Raw genomic sequence first — 21,394 nt, forward strand, 5'->3', positions numbered from 1 at the left:
CATATGATTATAAGAGAAGTAAACAATCAGACAAAAGAACATCATGATTACAAAGAGAAAGTGCTAAAAAATAAATTCATCTGTAGAACTGAGATTAAAAATATTAACACCATTTTTTGCCTGATTAGAAAGATCATGCACATTTTTATTTAAAAAAAAAAAAGCAAACTTCTTTGCCATAACACAGAAATAAAGAACTCTTAACTACTGTCAACTCTAGTATAACCTATTCTCCACCCCTATGCTGCTAAATGGAAAGAACTGCTGGTCAAATGGAGAAGCAGAATACTCATTTTGGATGTATAAGAGAACATAACTGGGCAGTTTCTTCCTAGTGAAACCTATGGGCTACTATTATAAAACCTTGAAACAGGAGAGCAGAGCTACCTCCCTTCAATAGGTCCACTAAGTTCTTAACCCAAAAATTCTAAAGCCTAGACTTTGTCTTTTGATTTTAAGAAGAATTCTGGACTAGTAGACGATTTTAGCTCTTTCAACCTTAGCCTAAGACCCTCCTTGGTAGAGCTATTTTAGGCTTACTTACGTGGAAAGACTCTCCTGAGCAAGGGACCTCTGACCAGATAGCTGCAGGAGGTGCAGAGTGGTGGCAGGTGTGGAAACCAGAGAACATCCACCTTCTTCCCTTGAAGGAGTAGAGCAACCATCAGAAGCTATTTTTCAAAAAGAGAGAGAGAGAGAAATTCTAGTTGCATTTGCTTCTCAGATTGACATTACTGAGTTGTGTTAAAAAAGAAGGAAGGAAAGGAAAAGAAAGGGAAAGGAAAAGGAAAGAAAGAAAGCAAGCCACTGAGTACAGCAAAAAGAGTAATATCCACGTTTCCAACCATGTTCCAAGAGGGCAGAAATTGTTTTCTAATTGTAGTAGAGTCAATGGAATAGATGCTAACACAAATCCTGAGTGACCATTCAATGCCGCCCTCCCTACTGAATTATGGGTTTGTTTGGTTTTTTTTTTAAGATTTTATTCATTTACTAGAAAGAGTAAGAAGGATAAGGGAAATTAGTTGGAACTGGGGGTAAGTTCAAAGAAACTGTAAGAACTATATTCTTAGCAGACTTGCAATAAAAATATCATCACAGGAAAAAAAAGATTTTATTCATTTGAGAGAGAAAGAGAGAGCACGCGCATAAGCTGAGGGGAGGGGCAGAGGGAGAGGGACAAGCAGATTCTGTGCTGAGCACAGAGCAACAGACAGTAAACACAGGGCTCAATCCCAGGACCCCAGGATCATGACCTGAGTCAAAGGCATATGCTTAACCGACTGAGCCACCCAGGCACCCTAAATTATGGGTTTCTTTTATATAGAATTGACAAAAAGGATTCCTCAGTCTTTTTTTTTTTTTTAAGATTTTATTTATTTGAGAGAGTGAGCAAGAGAGTACAGGAGCAGGGGCAAAGGGAGAAGGAGAAGCAGACTCCCTTGCTGAGCAGTGAGCCTGATGTGGGACTCGATCCCAGGACTCTAGGATCATGACTTGAGCTGAAGGCAGGTGCTTAACCAACTGAGCCACCCAGGCGCCCCTCCTTAGTCCTTTCTATCATGATCAAAGCTGGAGGAAAAAGGCAGACTCCTAGTACCTCTGCTTGGCTGCGCTTCTTTCTTGTGAAGCTTCTATTATAAAACATTGAGCCTTTTATTCCAAGTAAAGCTCATGCCATGATGCAGTAGGGAGAAGTCAAAACAATGCATGTAACACCTGATGATACAGGGATGCCTGGGTGGCTCATTCAGTTAAGCGTCTGCCTTTGGCTCAGGTCATGATCCCAGGGTCCTGGGATGGAGTCCCACATCAGAATCTTTGCTCAGCGGGGAGCCTGCTTCTCCCTCTGCCTGCCGCTCCCCCTGCTTGTGCTCTCTCTCTCTGACAAATAAATAAAATCTTAAAAAAAAAAAACAAAAAACCCGATGATATGAATGCAGCAATTTTCAAGATTAGAGCCTGAGCCTCCTCAGAGGAAACAGAAAATACTAATGCATTAGTAAAAGGATATATGAGCAGCCATTACTGATTTATATTATGAAGAATCTCCTGTTAGTCCTTTTTCCTCAGCAACAGATGGGAGTATCAGCTGAATTCCAAGTATACAGGAATTTCTTGGGGCGCCTGATAGGCTCAGGTCATGATCTCAGGGTCCTGGGATCAGGGCCACCTTGGGCTCCCTGCTCAGCAAGGGAAGGGGGGTGTCTGCTACTCCCCCTCCCTTTCTTCCTTCCCCCCCCACCCCCAGCTCATGTGTGTGCACATGCACTCTCTCTCTAATAAATAAAATCTTTTTAAAAAATAAAATAAAATAAAAGGAATTTCTTAAGTACAACCTTATAGCTTTAGTGAGAGACCAAAAAAGTTTTCCTGGTGACCCTTTGAATGTCTTGCACATATTCACAGCACAGTAAAGGAATATAACCTTCTCTTCTTCCCTCCTTATAACCAACACATATTTTGCTGGTTGTTACCGAAGCTCTCTGGCTCTGTCAGGTTTCAGAATGGAGGAGTGGTGGAGGTTAACAAAATGTGAAACAAAAACCATTCCAGTCTTCTAAGTTTTATGTTCTTCCTGCTAGGCCATAACTTCCTATTTCTGATTGATGAGTAGGTAGACTGTTGTCCAGGTGATTATGAAAACTTATACTTAATTATCATGATATTTAAGATCTGAAGATCTATGATGACAGAAATAGCTAATCTGTCCATAATATTAAATTTACTATATTATTATTCCTCAATACCTCCATCTACAACAGAGAGAAAACTATGTTAAAATGTTAAACAGCAATCATTCCCAAAAAGCCCTTCTCATTAATCAGCTAGAAACATATTTTCCTTCCATATTACAAACAAGTCTACATCCACATAAAGTGCCTTTAACTTAAATAGTAGCCTCCGAACAGAAATAAAGTTTAGATCTTTGGAGAAGAGGAGCTACAGCAACTAATTACTCTTTGTACCTGTTTTATTGCTCTGGTCAAACAAGTCTTCCTGAGTTGACAAAACCTCAGGCTCTGGTGACTTCTGAATCTTCAGGCCACCTTGCAAAAGTTCTTGAGCAGTTATTCGTTCATTTGTTTCCACAGCAGTAAGAGACACTTTGGGACTAGAAGGCATATCCTCTGACCTAGGAAATTCAAATCACCAGGAGAAAAAGTTGCTATGTTCACATGCTTTCACCTTTGAATTAAGAAGCTTTTTCTGTTTTGTGTTTTCCTTTAATAATTTCAAAACTTCCAGTGGCTCTAGTTTACATAAATATTTGCTGGAAGTGAAATAAGCTACTTTTTATGATATAAAGGCCTCAGCCCATTTCAAAGCCTGTCTCTCACACAGCAATATTTCTTTTCAACTTTGCTCACTGCTGGGCAGCATGCTGTCCAAGATTTCTGATGAGGGATTTAAGGATTTGTGTTACATATACTGTTATCTAGGCGAGCATGAAGGATTCTGATCCAGACCACAACACTGCCAGTCCTAATGAGGACCTTCCACAAAGGACAGCTTGAGTGTGAATTATCCCTTGTGCTACTGCCACACACTTTACCTACTGCTGGCCTTGTCCATCTGATCTGTTCAGCCTAAGCCCCAAACCAAGAATCCTTCATACTAATACCACTCTTACATGTAAGACTCTCAAAGCTGGCCCCATTCCAGAGACTTGGGAGATTCACCTACTAAAGGGATAGCATAACTAGCTACAGAGCAACTTCCTAAAGAAAAGCCTAAAAAGTTGGCCCAAGTTAGGCTGAGTGTTTTGCATTAGAAAGACAACTTCTCTTGATATTCAACTTTGTTGAGGACCCCATTCCTCATCTTTCCTACTGAAGGAAATTACAAAACAATACTGAATATTTATTCATCACCTCCCCCAAACTGGAAGCATCCCACTTTTCCTCTGCCATATTGAGCTGCTGACCAGAGGACATGCAGTTTAGGACAGAACAATCACCACAGGCAGAGCAAAGGGATAGGCCTAATTCCTACCACGTTAAGGCCAAGAGGACTTGGGAAAAGAATACCTCTTTACAGCTATACCAGAAACTTTCAGATGCAGGATACCTGAGGACCCAAAGCAATCTGGGTGCTCCTCAAATATAGTAAAGGATTTTCAAATATAATATCCATGTGCCTTCTCATAACACTAGAGAGGGTAGAAGTCCTCCCACAGAGCACTGCCTCTGTAGACAAAGATCAGAGAGGAGTGACAAGCAAAGATTAAGGAGTCATGCTTACAGGGGCACCTGGCTGGCTCAACTGGTGGAGCATGTGACTCTTGATCTTGGGGTTGTGAGTTCGAGCCCCACATGCTGGGTGTGGAGATTATTTAAAAATAAAAATCTTTTAAAAAAATTTAAAAAGAAGAGTCATGCTCTTTAGTTACAGCAGCAATAAAATGGCTTTGTAATATACGTAAAGATGAGATGAGGACACAGTAAGAATTCCTAAATAATGTTTCCACTGGACCAGAAATATGCACATTACGAGGGGGGGGAGGGGGAGTCAACAATTTCTAAGTATGTTTCCACCTAGTCAAGTAAAACAAGTATGATCCTAAAGCAGAAACTCAAAAATACTTTCTAGAAAGAGCAAGGTTTACCTTACAGGCGGTGGGTTTTGCTCTTCTACCACATGCACATCCTTACTGGGCTGTGCTGCCACAGGGACATCCTTGCTGGGCTGTTCTGCTGTGGAGATATCTTCATTGGACTGCTCTTCATGTTTAATTCCTTGAAATTTTAAAAGATAGGAAGGAGACATTTAATTTTTCAAAGTACTAGAAGCAGTCCCAAATGTTTTTTTAAAGGTAAAGATTTTAATAAAAAGAGAATCCAATTTGAAAATATACACAGGCATCATTCCAAAAAAGGAAAATACTCAGTAACGCACTTACAAAAACCCTTCATCTGCAAGCCATCAACTGACAAGTATTTGCCAGACAACTTGGCAACCTTACAATATTAACTTAGATAATATTAACTTAGTAACTATAAAATGTATCAAAAAAAAAACAACTAGCTATAGCTTGGGAGGAAAATGCTTATAAACAATTCCAAATGCCAAAAAAATGTTTCATACCAATATTAGCATCCACATCAGACAGCCTAGTATAACTAGAGTTGGTGGTTACTGACAATAGAGGCTCTTTATCTACTTCATATGGCACAGTATGCTCTTCAACATCCTGGCTCTGGGACAGTTCCAGAACTCCAAAGCCCAACTGTGATGAGGCAGAATCTAGAAACAAAATCCCAAGAAATTAAGTAGCATCCCACAATATTATGTACTGTGTAAGGTGCTGTTCCTTAGCAAAAAAAAAAGTCATTTTAAGTCGTCCACACCAGGGCCCTGCCCCAAAGTTTTTCAAAATAAAATTAAGAATAAAGGAACTAAAAGTGGGGGTGCCTGGGTGGCTCAGTGGGTTAAGCATCCACCTCTTGATTTCGGTTCAGGTCATGATTTCAGGGTCATGAGATCAAGCCCAGCAGTGTCAGGCTCCGTGCTCAGCTGGGAGTTGGCTTGAAATTCTCTCCCTCTGCCCCTCCCCTGGCCTGCGCTCACTCACATTCTCTCTCTTTAAAATAAATAAATCTTTAAAAAAGAACACAAAACAAACAAAGAATAAAGGCACTAAAAGTGAAGAGGAAAAATACGTAATGAAGCAAAAAATTACATACTATAAAACCTGGCACCTGGGTGGCTCAGTTGGTTAAGTGACTGCCTTCGGCTTGGGTCATGATCCTCGAGTCCCAGGATCTAATCTAGTCCCGCATCAGGCTCCCTGCTCAGCGGGGAGTCTGCTTCTCCCTCTGACCCTCCCCCCTCTCATGCTTTCTCTCTCTCCTTATCTCTCTCAAATAAATAAAATCTTAAAAAAAAACACACACACACAAAAAACAAAAAACCTTAGGAGCACCTAACACATAGGTAGAATAGGTCTACTTTCTGAAGATACACATAAACTATACCCATACACAGAGCAATTCAGATCGTACTTCCACACACAAAGCATACATCCCCAAAATATTTGAAAAACAAATGTAACAAGAAGAGTCAATATGCCGAAAGGGGGCTATCCAATGAGCATCAAATTCCTGAACATCAAATTAGGTGGAGTATCTTAGACAACTGCAAATTTCTTAATGACTATTCTCAATTTAATGATGAAAAATCTAGAACCCCATAAAGAGAGATTTATTTTTTAAGATTTTATACATTTATGTGAGAGGGTGAGAGAGCAAGCAAAAAGGAGCAGGGGGAGGGGCAGAGGGAAAGGGAGAAGCAGACTCCCCACAGACCAGGGAGCCCAACGTGGGGCTCGATCCCAGCATTCTGGGATCATGACCTGAGCCGAAGGCAGACGTTCAGCAAACTGAACCACCCAGGCGCCCCACCGATAAAGAGAAATTTAGATATCTACACGCTTGTGTTAAAGGGACTTACAACAATCTACTATCCAGAAAAAGGCGTAAAGCTACCTTCAGCACCAAGGGAGTGTGTGATGGTATCATCTCTAGTATCTTCTTCCTTTTCCTCCTCCTTCTCTTCCACGTCTTCTTCCTTTTCTTCCCCCACAGGAGGAGCAGATTCCACTGAAATTCCCAAAACACTAAACGGCAGAAAGACACAATCATGTGTTCCCAGATAGGTTCAGACACTTCACTCAAAGCACCTTTAGAAATTTATTGTGACACCCTACACACCAACATCCTAAGCAAATTTGAAAAAAGTAAAAAACGTGGCCCCCATTAGTGCTTCTTTCTACAGGAAGCACCCGATAGCAACTCAAAAAACACTGTGCAGAATTAAATAGCACAAATACTTAACAGAAGAAAGGAACAAACATACTTGGAATTTTACCTTTCTCTGAAAAAATATAAGCAGGGAGAGAAAAATCTTACCCTCAAGAGAATTACTGACAAGTGACATAAGATATGCATTAGATGTGCACTGAAGGGCCTCAAAAATGACATCAACTGAACCAGACACACTTCACAAAAATATTTTAGTAAAAAAATCTTAGAGTACATATATAGAATCAGACTGTCTGAATAACATTCTGGTAAGAGGCCCGTATATTTAAAGGAAGTTATATACGCAAACAATGAATCATGGGACACTATATCAAAAACTAACGATGTAATGTATGGTGATTAACATAATAAAATAAAATTTAAAAAAAATAAAGGAAGTTAACATTACAGGTCAAAAAATATTATAAACAAAAGTAAAAGACAACGATTAGGAAAAAATAGTGCAACAAATGTAACAGAAGAACAGTGTCCACAGAATATAAGGAATTCATATGAAGAACCCTAAGACATCAATGAACAGACAACCCATAAAAAAAGAAATACAATTATCTTTAAACATGTAGAAAAACAGAAACCAGTTGTTGCCCATCAAATTAGAAAAAAAAAAAATTGTAAATACTGTACTACTATTCAGTGTTGCCCCAAATCTGAGGTGAGATAAGCATTATCATATACTATTTATGACACTAAACTAGTTTGCTATAAACTAAAAGAACCTTTCTGGAGAACAATTTGGAAAGGTATTTCTAAAAAAAAGCTCTAAAAAATGTTTATAACCCAATAATTTCAAGAAATAATTTGAAATGTGGAAAGATCCTTGTACAAACTTGTTTCTAATGTTTACTGTGATTAAGAAATACCTATAAGGCCAGCACTAGGGAAATAAATAACTTACTAATCCATAAAATTATATATTATGCAGCTATTAAAAATGTTTGAAAAAACCAAATACAATGTGTAAAAAACCTGGATTGGATCCTGGATAACTAAATAGATAAATAAATATATTGAGACAATGTTTATTATAAAATATATTTTGACATCTGATACAACTGAAAATGTGAATAGGAACTATTTTACTAGGTATTTTGCAATTAGTATTTTCTTACATGTGATATTGGTATTATGATTATATAAGATTATGTATTATTCTTAGGAGATGAATGCTGAAGTATTTAAGGGTAACTATGATGTCTGCAACTTATTTCAAACAATCCAGCCCCCCCAAATGTGTATTTTACATACATACACTTATATATGTGTGTATACACATACACAGAGAGAACAAATGTGTAATATCCTTTCATCTTTTCTGTGGGTTTAAACTTTTAAAATAAAAAACTTGGGGAAAATTTTATTAAGAGTTTTAACTGTCACAGGAAAAATTCCATGTTATTAAGCAAAAAGGTCAGCACTTTTACTTTACACATGTCAACTATGTGCATATCAAGTGCACACACAAAAGACGGAAAATATGCCAAAATGTTTACAGCAATTAGCCTCTGGGTGGCAGAATTACAGGTAACATTTTTCGCTTCCTTGAAACTGTCTACACATTTAATGTTTCATACAAAGACTACTAAGCATAACTATAATGAGCATAAAGAGGTAAAAACGTAAATTTGCAAAGCTGGGGTACATCATCCAAGGAAAAGGGACTAAGTAAAGATTTTCACAAAAATAAAATAGAACATTACCTATAACCAGGAAGACCAGTTACATAACCTTGGGAAATATAGGGAAAGAAAGTCCAAGAGCAAACATGACAAAATGTAGAAGAGCAATGAAAGACAACACAAACCACATACTTTGGCTCTTCCTCAGTCTCTTTTGGTGGTTTTGTTTCATGTCCCTCCCTGACCTCTAAATGCTGGTAGGCTCAGTGAGTCCTTGGAGCTCTTCTCCACCTTTACGCACCTCCTTAATGATCTTATCCAGACTCAGCTTTGAATATCATCCACATACTTATGACTCTGCAATTTAAACCTCCAGTTAGACCTTCCCCCTGAGTTCCATCCAGATTTGCCAACAATTGCCTCAAACTGTCCAATGAAAAGGCAGCTCAACCTCAATACATTTAAACCTGACCTTCTCTTGTACTCCTGTTCATCTCCTCTAGCAGCAACTCCATTCTTCCAGTGCTGAAACCAAAAATGTGGTATCATTGTTACCTCCCTTTCCCTCATACTCCATATCCAATCAAAAAACCCAGAATCTCACCAATCCTGATCCACTTCTACTTTGGTCTAGCCAAAGGCATATGTTGCCTAAATTATTTCAGAGGGCGCCTGGGTGGCACAGCTGGTCGAGCGTCTGACTCTTGGTTTCGGCTCAGGTCCTGATCACAGGGTCACGTGGTCAAGCCCCGCTCCAGGCTCCAAGTTCAGTGCGGAGTCTGCTTGGGGTTCTCTCTCCCTCTCCCCCTCCCACTTGTGTGCATGCACACTCTCACTCTCTCTAAAATAAATAAATCTTTTAAAATAAATAAATACAATAGTCTCCTAGTTGGTCTTCCTGCCTCTACCCTTGCTCCCCCTTCAGTCTATTCTCCTCTTTAATTTTAGTTAAATGGCTACTTTTAGTTTTTATCTCCAACTTCAACAAGGCATAATCAACAAATAAAAATTATACCCTCTTCAGTCTATTCTTAATCCAGCAGCCAGAGTGATCCTGTTAAAATCCTTTTTTTTTTTTTTTTAAGATTTTATTTATTTATTTGAGAGAGAGAGAATGAGAGAGAGCATGAAAGGGAGGACGGTCACAGGGAGAAGCAGATTTCCTGCTGAGCAGGAAGCCCAATGCAGGACCCAATCCCAGGACTCCAGGATCATGACCTGAGCTGAAGGCAGTCACTTAACCAACTGAGCCACCCAGGTGCCCCAAAATCTTAAGTCAGATGATGTCATTTCTCTGTTCAAAACCCTTAAATGCCTTCCTATCTCATTAAGAGGAACAGCTGAATTCCTTACACTGTCCTGTAAGGCCTTACATATTCTGGTTCCCCCTTTACTTCTTTGACCTCTTCTCCCACTTCTCTCCATCACTCTACTCCAGCCACACTAACCTCCTTGCCATTTCTCAAATATTCCAGACACACTCCTACCTGAGGGCCTTTGCACTTGCTGTTCTCTATGCATGGACTGCACTTATCCCAGATAACAGCAGACCTCACTTAAGAACTTTTAATCAAATGTCACATCAGTGAAGCATTCCCTAAGTCGTCACCCTATCTAAACCTGGAGCTCCTCTGACATTTCCTATGCCCTTCTCTGCTGTATTTTTCTCTTCAGCTCTTATCAGTGTCTTACATACCATTACTTATTTATTATGTATTGCTATATGTCATACAAGAATGTAAGCTATATTAAGGTCTGATTTTTATTTCTTCTGATCCTTTTCATCTCCAAAATTCAACAGCGCTTGGTATAAAGGAAATACCCAATAAATATTTGTAGAATATTAGATGAATCTGAAAAGGCCTGAATAAGTCAGATTACAGACAAAAAAAATATTACTGACATTAAATTTTTTCCCACTGTCTAAAACTGATGGAAAAGAAAACAAAGGTTTAAGTACATTATTTAGAAATACAAAAGTAGCCAATAAAAGAACTAAAATAATTATTATAAAAAATTGGGAGTGTTTTGAGTTAAATCTTCATCTTTCATTATGGAATTCAATTGTCTTAATTTGACAAAACAAGAAATGGCAGTATAATGGTGTTAGCTTTACAATAGCATTGAGTGCTAGGAAGATAACCTCTCAAAGAAGTTAAAACACACTTAAATGGTTGCCTCTGTGAAAGGGGACCAAGGATGGAAAAGGACCCTGCTTTTCATTATAAGCTCTTTTGCTTTTTATTTTTTTATTTTTATTTTATTTAAGTAGGCTCCACACCCAGCATGGAGCCCAACATGGGGCCTGAACTCATGACCCTGAGATCCTGAGATGGAGACCTGAGTTGAAATCAAGGTCAGACACTTAACCGACTGAGCTACCCAGATGCCCCATAAGCTCTTTTTTAAATAAATTATTTATATTACTTTGTTAAAAATATTTGACAGGTCTCATCAAAATTAAAAACCTGTTCTGTGAAAAACCCTCTGAAGATGAAAAGACAAGCTATCAAGTGAGAGAAAATATTTGCAAACCATATATCCTACGAAGGGACTAATATCTAAAATATATAAAGAACTCTCAAAACACAATTTTTAAAAATCCAATTAGAAAATGGACAGAAGATATGAACAGACATTTCCTTGAAAAGGATGTACAGATGGCAAATAAGCACGTGAAAAGCTGTTCAACATTATTTGCCACTAGGGAAATGCAAATTAAAATGAGATTATCACTACACACTTTTCAGAATGGCCATAATAAAAAATAGTGACACCACCAAATACTGGTGAGAATGAAGAGAGACTGGATCCTTACACTGCTAGTTAAACCATAAAATGATACAGCCACTCTAGAAAACAGTTTGGCAGTTTCTTAAAAAAACTAACATGCAACTGCCCACCTGGCCATTTATCCCAGATATGAAGACTTAGGTTCACACAAAAACTAGCATGCAAATGTTCAAAGCAGCTTTATTTGTAATAGCCAAAAACCAGATCAATCCAGATTTCCTTCAACAGGTAAATGGTTAGACTGTGGTATATCCATACCATGGAACACTACTCAGCAATAAAAAGGAATGCAACAATTTGGACAAATCTCCCAGGAGTGGATCGAAAAAAGCCTATTCCAAAAGGTTACATAATGTACAGTCCCATTTACATAACATTTTAAAATGACAAAATATCACAAACAAAGGACAGTCTTAATTAGTGATCACCAGGGATTCACTAATGGTTATAAAAGGATAGCACTAGGAATCCTTGTAGTGCTGGAACCACTCAGCATGTTGACCCTAGTAGTAGATACACAGGTAACTAGACTTTATAAAAATTCACACACTCGAATACAAGTGAAACTAGGGAAACCTGAATACATTCAGTGGATTTTATCACTGATATCCTGGTTATGATTTTATACTATTTTGTACTATTGTTTTTCAAAACATTACCATTTGGGAAACTGGGCAAAGTTTACAAAGGATCTCTAAGTATTATTTCTTAAAACTGCATGTGAACCTATAATCATCTCAATTTTTTAGAATGTTTAACAGGGAGGGGCACCTGGCTGGCTCAGTTGGTGGAGCATCCAACTCGATCTTGGGGTTGTGAGTTCGAGTCCCATGCTGGGTGTAGAAATTACTTAAAAATAAAATCTTTAAAAAAAATAAAATAAGATGTTTAACAGGGAAATAAGACAATCTATAGTTCTTTAGTATATTTTAGGATGCTTCATGTTTAGGATCATCGGCTTACATCAACTGAACACTAGATATGAGAGGAAGATTTTTTTCGAATTTTATGTAGAAAAGTTCACAAGCAGCTTTTTTCAAAATACTTGCATTAATGAATAAAGACAACATTAAAAAAATCAACATACATGTGTTCTGAAGAGCTTTCATTCTCTTGAAATCAACTCCAAATCCTTTCTAGATTCATGGCCTTTGCACTTTCAATTCCCTGTCTAGAAAGCTCCTCCTCCCACATGCCACACTTTTCCCCAGCCCCTCAACTATGGCTAACAAATTCATATTTATAGTTTAGATCACATTCCTTAGAGACGCTTACCCCTATCACACAGATTAGGTTATATATTATATTTTTCCTCCTTCTTTGCAATGATCACAATTGTAACTACATAGCTACGTATGTAATGACTGAACATTTCCCTATTAAATTATAAGCTCCATGATGGCAAAGCACCTTTAAAACACCTGCCACAGTGCCTACACATTTATTGAATTAAGCATTCAAGGTGTTTTGTTTATTTGTTTTTTAGAGAAAGGGCAACACATTGATACAAAAAGGGAAAAGTAGCATGGGACTTCTTTAACAGCACTGCTTCATTTACAATAAGAGGTATGCACACTTCCTGTCCCCCCCTGGTTCAAACCAACAGGACAGAAACACATAAGCAAAGCACATGTTCCTAAAGCAGTACCATAAACTTAAATGCCTATAGAAAGCAAAACAAAGGGGCGCCTGACTGGCTCAGTCGTTAGGCATCTGCCTTCGTCTCAGGTCATGATCCCAGGGTCCTAGGATAAGAGCCCCACATCGGGCTCCCTGCTCGGCGAGAAGCCTGCTTCTCCCTCTCCCACTCCCCCTGCTTGTGTTCCTCTCTCGCTGTGTCTCTCTCTGTCAAATAAATAAATAAAATCTTAAAAAAAAAAAAAAAAGGCAAAACAAGCTAACATAAATGAGTGAAGTGGCTAAGAAGAAAAGCAAAAGCACTACAATAAATGATGAATACTTGGCTCCATATTAGTGTCCATGTACAATAGTCAACAGTGAATTATAGGGTCTATGACAGACCATAGCAGTCATGCCCATCTAAGCAGAGGTTAGCTGCTATTAACAGCTCCAGCCAATTATTAGCAATAATACAACAGCTGTATTACCTCTGGACTAGTAATGCCAGAAGCTGAAAATCCAAGTTCATGTAAAATTTCCCCATTTTAAAATTCTATCAATTAACTTAAATGTATTTTACAACCAAGTGTGGGCCAAACAGAACCCACCTGCAGGCCAAAATAAGCCCACCAATTTGTAGTTTTTGTAAAGTATCCAACTGATGATTTGGGAGAAAAAATTTATGTGCAAACAGAGTATTAAATAGAATGCAAAAGAAAAGGACTTTTTTTTTTTTTTAGATAAAACCATACTCTTGGGGCGCCTGGGTGGCTCAGGTGGTTAAGCGACTGCCTTCCGGCTCAGGTCATGATCCTGGAGTCCCTGGATCGAGTCCCGCATCGGACTCTCTGCTCAGCAGGGAGTCTGCTTCGCCCTCTGACCCTATCCCCTCTCATGCGTTCTTTCTCTCTCATTCTCTCTCTCTCAAATAAAATCTTTAAAAACAAACAAACAAACAAAACCATACTCTTTCACCACCTCAACCTAACACTCTCCTCTCTGACTGCTGCCTTTTCTACTATTCCACCACAAGGCCTGTGAAGTTGTCTAAGTTCGCTTTTGATCTTAGATTTTAGGCAGAAGACTAAGAAGCAGTGAATAGTAAAAAAGAAAGAGAAGGCACTTGAGTCAGGAGAGTTCAAAGCTCAGCTGTCACTTACAAGCAATGTATGCTACAGCAAGTTACTTAACTTTTTCACCCATCAGTTTTCCCCCTCTATGTAATGGAAATAATATAATGTCTTCACAGTATAGCTGCTTTAAGGATGAAATTAAATGGGACTATATATCAAACATCCAAACTAGTGCCTAACAGAGGATAAACTCAATAAATGAACAATGTAAAACTACACATAAGACAAAGTAAAAATTCAACACTGTTTTAGGGTATGAATTAAACATTCTGGGTCTAAAACTGGTAAGGTAATTTAGTTGGTAGGTAGAAAGCATGCCAGACAGTTTTGACAATACATATCTAAATATTTTTTGATGATTTATTTCCTACTGATTAAGTCATATCTACGCTAAGAATGAAGAATGCTTATTTTGTTTTACCTGCACAAGATAGATCACAATTTGAATAACACAGGTGTAAAAAATGTTATTACCTTCAAAAAAGAGATTCTAGCTATCAGTACTAATGTACTAGTTAATACAATTCTCAAATCCCACTTTCTAATTCACAAAAATAAGATTAATCCTTTTTATCCTTGGGATAAGGTAATAGGGACAAATAAAAGAATTGATCCATTAATAAATTTAAATAAATTCCTGCCAACACTAGTATACCTGCTTGTCCTGTTTGGCTGAGGTAACTGTTCAATGACCTGACTGATGGAACTACATGAGTCCAAATGAGAAGAATCCATAGGTTCTGAAAAAAATAACTGGATATTAGTATAAAAGGCATTTACCACCAAACTTCAATACAAGTTCAGAAAGGTAGACAATACCACTCTAATCAGCTACATTAAAAAATCAACTTTTTGAGTGCCTACTATGCACCAGATACTGTGCTAAACCTCCTTATGTACATTTACCAAACCACATGTTTAGATCCACCCAGCTCCAACAAGAGCACTCTTGCAAAAGGGACCAATAGCTTTAAACACCTCACCTGCAGCTTTGTTTTCTTTCAGATGCTCATTGAACCCACTATTACTATCTCCTTGTTCTTCTCCAGCTGTTTGTTCAGGATTGGACACAACATCCTAGAAAATATACATACTTAATATCCCCATTATATATGAAATAACCCAAAATGAGGCATACTTTTTGTGAATGTGTTGATTTCATTTTTCCAACCAATTTTAATCCAAAAGATAGTGATCGCCTAAGTACTTATGTTTGCAGATTAATCCTGATTAGATGAAAAAGAATTTTTCCTCAGTCATTTCCAAACAAGGTATCACTCACCAACACAGGGTTCTCTTTGTGTGTCTGCAGATTAGGAAGGTGTCGGGATAGCATACTGAAGTGAGAACCAGAATCATCTTCTAGAACCTGGCTTTCAGGCTGAGAATCTTCAATTATCAGGCAAGGAGTGTCTTGCTGAGAGAAATCTGAATCCAACTGACTTCCAGTAGGGTCCATCTGCTCCCCTGGAATGAAATAACAAAAGATCAGTTCGGTGTAACCTACTAGCCTTCCTCACGCACTTTGAGCTTAAATAATGGGGCGGAAGTGCAAGAGCTAGGAAAGGGGACCAGTCTAGGGCTCCAATTAGATTATATTTATAATCGCTGCAAGCACTTTCCTATCATACCTCCCAAGGCCTGATTCCCTCGTTATTTACTATCAGCCTCCCAATCCTTCTCTCCCTCTTCTTTTCCATCACCTTCCCCGTAGACACCCTTTCCTCTCCTTCCTCACCTCTTCTCTCCCCGCCTCTTTTTCCATCCCCCACAACTCTCCCTACGTCCTTCTGGCGCCTCTATGGCCCCCCAAAAGGCTGCTTTGTAATCTCTGTTCGCCAGAACACCCACAACCCTTTACGTTTCCTCAAGACCACCCAGCCTTCCCAGCTACTGCTTCCCCACCCCCTCCTCAGGGCCCTCCAACCCTTTCCCCGTCACCGCCGCCATGCTTGCCACCCCGCCCCCTCCGGTCAGCCATCCCTTCAAACCCGAAACCCAAGCCTTCAGCGCTCACTGCACCCCCACTTTTCTACAAACAGTACCAGGCATCCCGGCGGGAGATCACTCGCGCTGGAGCTAGAGGTCCCTGCACACTCCCCAGCTCCCTCCAGCTCTATCCCCAGGTCGCCGCTGTAGCCACCGCCGCCGCCGGCCTCCAACTCCCCCTTTTCCCGTCGCGTCACGCAGTGTCGGCTCGCCCATTCGCTGCGGCTGCCCGCCACTCAAGAAACCCTGTGGATGACTGGTGGCTGAGGCAGAGTGCTCCGCCCCACGTAAGAAAAAGGAACACCGCGGCGTGTTTCCATGGCAGCATGGACGTTGCAGGCCCTCCCCCTAGTACAGCCAGAGAATGACAGTATCCTTGAACCGAAGGGACCTTGAGAGGGCGTGAAATATATTCACCTGCCTCTAGGACAATTGTTTGTACTACTCAGACACAGGAGAAAAGACCTGTTTTCTATCGTTCCTGCACCTGGAGACCCCATCTCTCACCCTCTTCCATAGAAAAGGAGAGGGTTCCCCCGCTTTCTAATAAAAAGGCAAAGAGGATCCAGGATGCCTAGTACTTCAGAGCTGTTCAAAGTGAAGAAAGGGAGGATGCTTTGGGTTTTACCTGTGTCCATCAGGATCCCTTTATGTGGGCCTCTAACTGAATTCAAGGGCCTCACATTAAGTCTCCGCCAGTTTGGGGTTTGTTTGTTTTTTTCCTTTACATTGTCGGAAGGGCCAGTAAAGCTTTTTTTTTTTTTTCCCCATTGCCCTTTCCAGTATGGAACATAGTTCGAGCTTCACATTTGCCCATCATTGTCCTATCTTTACACGAACTTGACACCCAAGGAGACGATAGCCCCAGACATTTTTTTGCACTTCCCCTTGAGAGAATTGAGCACAGTGATTCTCAGACTCCATGGTGAAGAGAACAGCTGCCACCCCTTTAAGTAGATGACCTCAAAGATCCCTCCAAACCTTGAGAGTCTATGAACCTAATTATGGTGCCGGGGTCTTACAGAGGGTGTGGCAGCTGTGACTTGTATTAATTAACTAGACACCATGAGGAGTATGTGTTTTGTTTTATTTAAGTGGTGGTTGGATCTGGAACGGAATTCTAGCCAGAGAGGCTGTCAAAAGGGAAAGCGCCTAACACACTGCCAAGCATATACACAGTAGGCATTCAATAGGAGGTAGTTCTTTCTCTGTACCCCAGGCTCAGAATGACTTAGGTACAGCCCAACCATGATCCTCCAATCCTGTCTATGCCCAATTTAGCACTTCATATAGGCTAAGAGGAAGTAGAGCTTCCTATAAACCAGTCTTCTCCCTGCTGTTATAAATTACAGTGATCACATTTTTTAAGCCAACAAGCAAAGTATATCATGTGAGTATACTTAACTTACAGAAACAAAAGGACGGAATGTTTGAAATGAAACTGTCCTGAAAAATCTAGAATCTATTGTTGCTGTAACTAGGATATAATTAGGGTCCCCGGAATGTTTTACTAGTGGAACAAAAATGCAATAGAACACACAGAGACACATCCCACTTCTTAATCTTGAAATCATTTATAATTGACTCCTCCTTTCCTCCACTCCTAATGCTGCAGAAGACCAGTGACCAAATAAATTTAATTCTAAAAGGACCAGGGCAGGTTGATATTAACAACACTAGGTAGACTAAGTGAATTCATCTGCTCATTTGTGAGGGCTCAACCAACCAGTTCCTATTGTGGGCAAATCTTGACCTCGATTCCCATAAAAATACCCCAAAAGTCACTATATTTTTGCTCTTTTCTGCCCTGCTATTGCATTTCCCCTCCCCAAGCAAGACATAAATAAATAGGCCCTCTTGATTATTTGAAAAGCAACCATATATGTTTGTCAAAACTCACAAAACTGTGCACTAAAAAAGGGTAAACTGAACCTCAATAAACATGACAATAAATAAATAAATAAATAAGCAAGCCTGAGCCATTCCCATTACCAAATAAAACTGTGAAGAAAAACTGTGAGGGGCGCCTGGGTGGCTCAGTGGGTTCACCTCCAACTTTTGATTTCGGCTCAGGTCATGATCTCAGGGTTGTGAGATCTAGCCCCACCTCGGGGCTCCACACTGGGCCTGGAGCCTGCTTAAGCCACCACTACTTAAGCCTGCTTAAGATTCTCTCTCTGCCCCTCCACTCCCTGCACCCCCGTGCAAGCATGCATGTGCTCTCTCTGTCAAAAAAACCCCAAAAATCTGTGAATTCCTTGGTAGCCAGTGTAACAATTAAATTAATCATTAAATTACCCAGAAAGATTAGAAAATGCAAGCAGGATGGGTACCCGCTGAGACTGTGACTGATTGTGGTTAGGTGAGCCAAAGACCTTCATTGACTCTAAGGTGCAAAAGCCCATCAGCTGGGCTACCTACCTGCAGGTGCATCTTTACCTACGCCACCTCAGACAGAGAGAAATCTAATTTACCTCTAAAGACAAGAAAATCCCATCAGACTTTATGCTAACTCACTTTAAAGTTTAATAAACCTCATTTTCAGAGATTTTTCTTCTAAGCATCTCACCTAAATCCTTTATTCTAAAGCTTAAAGCCATTTCCTCTCACATTGTCTTTAATCGGTAATTTTAAAACCTGGATAAATTTTCATAAGCCTGGAATCATCTCATCTGGTTCAGTTATCCTATAATTTATTTCAACCAATCAAACAATATATATAAGTGCTATATACTTGTCTTTTTCTGAGATCTTATTACATCTCTAAGCAAAAGAACCTCAGATGGTTTAATCCTACCTCACAGACACTATTCACCAACCTTTAAATTTGCTTTTGGAAACTCAGTTTGGGTGTTCAGTGGCAGAGAACTTTACTGAGGATATGACAAGTACTGAATTTAATAAAAAACTATTATACATCCCTTTTAAGCTGCAATATTCAAGTATTACATTTTTTTAAAGATTTTATTTATTTATTTGACAGAAAGACAGCGAGAGAGGGAACACAAGCAGGGGAAGCGGGAGAGGGAGAAGCAGGCTTCTTGCTGAGCAGGGAGCCTGATGCGGGGCTCGATCCCAGAACCCTGGGATCATGACCTGAGCCGAAGGCAGACGCTTAAAGACTGAGCCACCCAGGCGCCCCTAAAGTATTACATTTTGACTTATATTTAACATATAGTTGATTCTGACCCCTAGGATGCCTTCTGTTGCACTTGGACCTATACAGTCATGTCCAGGCATATACCAATGATATAATTAACTAATAACATGTATTACATTTTTACTATGTGGCAGGTATTGTGCTCTGTTTTCCATTCATTCTCCCACCTAAAAGCTTCATACTCTCTGAGGTTTACAGACGAGGACACTAAAACGTAGAGAGATGAAATAATTTGCATAATGTCTTAGAGCTAGCAAGAGTCAGAATTTGAACACAGTCCCTAGTGTTCTAGGAATTCATAATAATTAAAATAATATGAAGAAAACAGAGGAGAAGTTGAAAAGTTGTCAAATCCACATCCTTATGAAGCAGTTAAGTCAACAAAGAGGTATGATATAATTAAAATGCGAAAGCAAATTGCTTAAGGTACTCAATACTTGCCTATGATACTATATTAACTTCCTAACACGAGACTGACAGACTTGGTACCTGCAAACCCAGCAGTGGAAGCAAGCCCACTGGTCTGTATCTTATCTCTATATGACTGCCTCCTGTTCATTTTAAGTAAACTTTTTATTTTGAAAAAAATTTCAGAGCAACAGAAAACTTGCAAAAATTATAATAAAAAATAGTAAAATGATCTCTCATAAACCTTTTCACCTAGATTCACACATTGTTAACATTTTGCCATAATACTCCTACTCAGTTATTTTTTATTGTGGTAAAATATATATAACATGACATTTACTGTTTTAGCCATTTTTAAGAGTACGGTTCAGTGGAATTAAGTACATTCACATTGTTTGTTTATTAAAGATTTTATTTATTCATTTGTCAGAGAGAGAGAGAAAGAGCAAGCCAGCACAAGCAGGGGGAGCAGAAGGAGAAGCAGGGAGCCCGATGTGGGAATCAATCCCAGGACCTGACGCTTAATGGACTGAGCCACCCAGGCATCCCGGTACATTCACATTGTTATGCAACCATCACCACCATCCATCCCCAGAATTTTTTCATCTTCCCAAACTAAAACTCTGTACCCATTAAATACCTACTCCCCCATCCGCCCTCCCACCAGCCCCTGGCAACCATCATGCTACTTTCCGGCTCTATGAATTTGACAACTCTAAGTACCTCATATAAATGGAATCATACAATAGTTGTCCTTTTGTGTCTGGCTTATTTCATTTAGCATAATGTCCTCAAGATTCATTCATATTGTAATTTTGAAAGCATGTGTCAGAATTTCCTACCCTTTTAAGGCTGAATAATATTATATATACCATACTAACATAAGTATTAGTATTCTATATAATATATATACTAATGTATATTATATATATACTAATATTAATATAACTATTAGTATTTTCTGCCTTCTACCTTGTCAAATTTAATTTGAAGAGTTTAACTCCACTAGGAGCCACTTACTTGGAAACAGAAACAGAAAGTTGTGGTATGGGGGTTGGGGGGGAGGGGGGAGGAGTGGAGTCCTTGCCTATCTGAATACTGACGGAGATTTGCCATCCTTCCCCTGGTTTATTCCTCTTTTTCCAAAAGTATTCAAATATCCATGTCCCGGTAGCATCTCCTTTCCATTTTACTTCTCCATCAAGCTCCCAGGCTTTCTGTTTTCCTTCCCTCCAAACTCCTCTCTCTCCATACCAGTAATTCTGTAATCCTTTGCAATCTGACTTCAGCCTCCATAAACCTAGTACCTAGCACAATTCCAAGCACAAAGCAGTTACTCTAAAAAGGTTTGTCAATAACCGATTCTGACAATTTCTTGTCAAATCACCTCATTAGCTTTGACCTTTACAGTGTAGGATGGTGTTGCTGATTCCCTCCTCTTTCAAATTCTCATTCTGTGATTCCAGAGTTCCTGGCTCTCCTCCCTCTCAGCTTTCTTTCCAATCCATAACTCCCTGGAATCCGGTACTACAGGATGAGAATTTAGAGTGGTACCAACCTGCCACAACATGGATGGAACTTGAAAACATTCTGCTAAGTGAAATAAGCCAGACATAAAAAGACAAATATTGTATGATTCCACTCACATGATGTACCTAGAGTAGGCAAACTCGTAGAAATTGAAAGTAGAATAGTGGTTTCTGGAAGTTGTGGGGAGGGAGGAAAAGGGGAGTTATTGTTTAATGGGTACAGAGTGGCAGTTTGGGAAGATGAAAGAGTTCTGGAGATGTATGGTGGTGATGGTTGCGCAAGGTGAATGTACTTAATGCTACTGCACTGTATGATTAAAAA

General features: G+C 39.4%; 1 protein-coding gene across 2 annotated transcripts in view; it reads right to left on the reverse strand.

The window, feature by feature from the left end:
- TP53BP1 (tumor protein p53 binding protein 1) overlaps nt 1-16,130 on the reverse strand; it is a 72,549-nt gene extending 56,419 nt beyond the window's left edge. Inside the window, exons 1-10 of one of the 2 annotated variants that reach the window (XM_021695755.2) lie at nt 16,032-16,130; nt 15,269-15,453; nt 14,970-15,063; nt 14,642-14,726; nt 6,489-6,619; nt 5,089-5,247; nt 4,610-4,739; nt 2,970-3,136; nt 1,522-1,524; nt 545-671 (exon numbers count right to left, since the gene is read on the reverse strand). In XM_021695755.2, the coding sequence (XP_021551430.2) occupies nt 545-671; nt 1,522-1,524; nt 2,970-3,136; nt 4,610-4,739; nt 5,089-5,247; nt 6,489-6,619; nt 14,642-14,726; nt 14,970-15,063; nt 15,269-15,453; nt 16,032-16,038 (1,088 nt within the window). In that variant the 5' untranslated portion in view covers nt 16,039-16,130. The remainder of the gene's footprint in view (nt 1-544; nt 672-1,521; nt 1,525-2,969; nt 3,137-4,609; nt 4,740-5,088; nt 5,248-6,488; nt 6,620-14,641; nt 14,727-14,969; nt 15,064-15,268; nt 15,454-16,031) is intronic. The other variant, XM_044918384.1, reaches the window with a different exon arrangement.
- Between the last annotated feature and the right edge of the window lie 5,264 nt (nt 16,131-21,394).

This window comes from Neomonachus schauinslandi, chromosome 9 (genome assembly GCF_002201575.2).
Source record: "Neomonachus schauinslandi chromosome 9, ASM220157v2, whole genome shotgun sequence".
Classification (NCBI taxonomy): Eukaryota; Metazoa; Chordata; class Mammalia; order Carnivora; family Phocidae; genus Neomonachus; species Neomonachus schauinslandi.